The sequence below is a fragment of the Embiotoca jacksoni genome, unplaced genomic scaffold (assembly GCF_022577435.1).
Source record: "Embiotoca jacksoni isolate LCO1_2020_lvr unplaced genomic scaffold, fEmbJac1.0.p SCAF_16, whole genome shotgun sequence".
NCBI lineage: Eukaryota > Metazoa > Chordata > Actinopteri > Embiotocidae > Embiotoca > Embiotoca jacksoni.
Genome location: NW_027185296.1, coordinates 2,607,209 through 2,610,113, shown reverse-complemented (window position 1 = coordinate 2,610,113; position 2,905 = coordinate 2,607,209). Strand labels below are relative to the sequence as shown.

Sequence of the window (2,905 nt, the reverse complement as noted above, 5' to 3'; positions counted from 1 at the left end):
TATTGTAGTTCGGAAAATGAATTTGTTCATATTTTCCATTGCCAATCGCCGGTTAGGAAAAAAAAAAAAAATTTGCATTTATTGCAATTCCATGATTATGTAACAAATGCATCACCATTAAAGTTACCAGCCAATGCAATTGATTTTACAAAGTCAACACAGGAAGGAGTTGTGTTAGAGCTGGATGGCTGGTAAAGATGGAGGACACGGATTGTTTTAAACAACTGTTTGTTGCAAGAGCTGACCTTTTTTTTTTTTTTTTTTTTTTTTTTTTTTTTTTTTTTTTTTTTAAAATGGTGGCCTGAAACGACCCTGAGCTTGTGGCACGCAAACGCGCCTGGCTATTTCTGAACAGGCATAAGAGGGAGGCAGCTCGGGGTCCTTACCAGGCATCAGCGAGAAGCACTTTTAAGCGAGCTTCGAGAAGAAGGTCATGATGGTCCAGAAACTACTGAACAAGTTCATCGGTGCCAAGTACATCACGATTCTGAGGACGTGGTAAGTGACATCAACAGCAGGAGGGTGCTCGGTGGTGGAAATGACGTTTGGTTTGGTTTTAGTCGCGTTTACAAACGTCTCCGTGTCCTCTTCTGCGTGACCTGTTTGGATCACCAGCTAACTGTAGCCTAGCCTGTTTGTTTGTTTGTTTGTTTGTTTATTTCCCGCCGGCTCAGCTCGTTAGAATAATCACAGGACCAGATGTTTGCTCGCAGCTAGATCAATGAATGAGGACGGTGACACTGAGGATTTGTGACTTTTAGACTCCCTGCCAGTCAGCCTGCCTCACACAGGGAAACCTACTGTATCTCTGTTTACTCCATGACGCGTGTGTCCAGTTTATGAGTCTGATGAACCTCATAATTGTTCCAAATTAAACGATGTTTCAAAGGACGACTGTGTCACGTATTTGGTGTTTTTGGTATCCAGTACATCTGTTTTGTCGTTTTTTTTAATTTTCTCCCTCAGAAATGAGGATTATCTTTGCAATGACCACTTTAATGCCTGTATGATTATAACTGCTGAACAAAAATGTCATTATTATCTTGACCTTTTGATTAACTGAGGAATGGAAATCCCAGTTGACTGTTGATACCTGTTTTCTATCAGTTAAGTAATTGATTGTACCTTTCCTCCAGTGAGAAATTAATTGTTGCCCATGTGAAACTTAAACCAGCATTAAAGCTATTTTCTTAGTCATCACTGTGTAATCCAATTTTAATAAAAAAAAAATATCTGTCTGTTACTTTTTTATATTCTGCAACACCTCAATGTCCTCCTGATTAAAAAGAAAAGTATATTTCCTTTTTCTATTATTATTATTATTATTATCGTGCTGCCTGAAGTATAATCATCCAAATTGCTGTTGAGATTCACAATGTCTTCTGTAATTGCTGTTGAATTTTTTTTTTTTGCCTAATTTTTGTCTAGGGTACCAAACATGGTTGCGTGGGGAACAGTGGGCGGCGTGGCTGTCGTCCACTTCACTGACTGGAGATTAATTCTAGACTATGTGCCTTACGTTAAAGGAAAGTTCCCCAAGGATGAGTAAAGTCAACTCTTAACATGTGAGTGAATTGACACGGAAATCATTCATTCTGGATTAACCAGAGCCAACCAACTGTGGACAAATGTTTGCATTATTTTCCTGTGGTAAATAGATTAAATAGACACTAGTGTTAAGTGTTAATAGCCAGGGGCTTCAAAATGAATACGGACAATTAATGTGCTTAAGCAAAGGTTAAATGTTTGTAATTATAATATATTATAACTCAAAAATGGACAAAACAGTAATATGAACACATTAATTTCCTGCCAGCTGCAAAACTACATGAACCCAACAGTAACCTTTGCACTTTTGACATTTAAATCCTATTTCAAGTGCATTTTCTGACCAATTTCATCTCTAAATTTGCCTGGATGTCTGGCTGAGCTTTTTCTTTTCCCCTTAAACTCTCGTTTGCTGTGTTCAGTTGGATTGGTCGTTAGCTTTCTCCCCACCCACGTACGTGCTACCAGGTGTTTTTGTTTAAAAATTTTTTTACTGAACACTGAAATAAAACTTTTTTTAGTCACGGTAAAATGTTGAACTTTGTATATCATAATCAATAATACGGCGATATTTTGGGTCTCGGTTTGTGTTTTCCTTGTGTATATTTAATACTAATATTGCAAGCTAAATCCCAGATAATATCCATGATATACATTCTGATATTATTATACCTATATTGACATTCCCAAGCCCTATTAATATTTATAATCCTTTGGAGCCCTTCACCCCGACCCTTACAAACCCTGAAACCCCTCTGTGGTTGGAGTCATGTCAGAAACCATTCACTTACAGCATCAGACAAAGCTTTTTTTTTTTTTTTCATTTATTTTATTAAACAATCACAGGAATGAGGTGTTTTTCAAACAGATATGTTTGTGTACAGTTTGCTAATGAAGTGGCCATGTGTCTGCCTACAGGATCACAGCTTGGGGATGGGCACATGGGTGGATTGCTTACACAGCGCAAGCTTAAGTGGGATCCCTTGTCTCAACAATCAGTCACTGAGGGCTTGTTAGGAGTTTGGACCTCGGGATGCTGCTTTTCATCCATTATTATGAAATGTGAATAAATCTTTAATTTACCCTAATATGTCCATTTATTTTGTACATTTCCAACCATTATAATTTATCCTGCGAGCTCGTATTTGAATGTTTTTGAATGTTTATTCACATGCATGTTTGCCATCAAATTGTCAACAATACTTTTTTTTTTGTTTTTTTTTTTGCAATGGGGTGCTTGTGCACCTTACCTGGTCTTTGAATATTTGCACTATAAAAGTTGGGCGAAATAAAAAAATGTTTATTAAAAAGAATGCACCTGTGTGGTCTCCGATAATAGAATTTCTGATTTATGCCG

At 37.2% G+C, this 2,905-nt stretch overlaps 1 protein-coding gene across 1 annotated transcript; it reads left to right on the top strand.

Moving 5' to 3' along the window:
* The first annotated feature begins 352 nt into the window (after window positions 1-352).
* Window positions 353-2,861, top strand: LOC138198670 (cytochrome b-c1 complex subunit 10-like). Its single transcript, XM_069150232.1, has 3 exons — window positions 353-498; window positions 1,429-1,565; window positions 2,467-2,861. The coding sequence occupies exons 1-2, from the start codon at window positions 434-436 to the stop codon at window positions 1,547-1,549; spliced, it is 186 nt and encodes a 61-aa protein (XP_069006333.1). The 5' UTR covers window positions 353-433; the 3' UTR covers window positions 1,550-1,565; window positions 2,467-2,861.
* Window positions 2,862-2,905: the final 44 nt, after the last annotated feature.

Bases quoted from the DNA above. Each gene is read 5' to 3' on its own strand.
- LOC138198670 (XM_069150232.1), top strand. From the start codon at position 434: ATGATGGTCCAGAAACTACTGAACAAGTTCATCGGTGCCAAGTACATC. The intron at 499-1,428 runs GTAAGTGACATC...ATTTTTGTCTAG, and splicing joins ATCACGATTCTGAGGACGTG to GGTACCAAACATGGTTGCGT.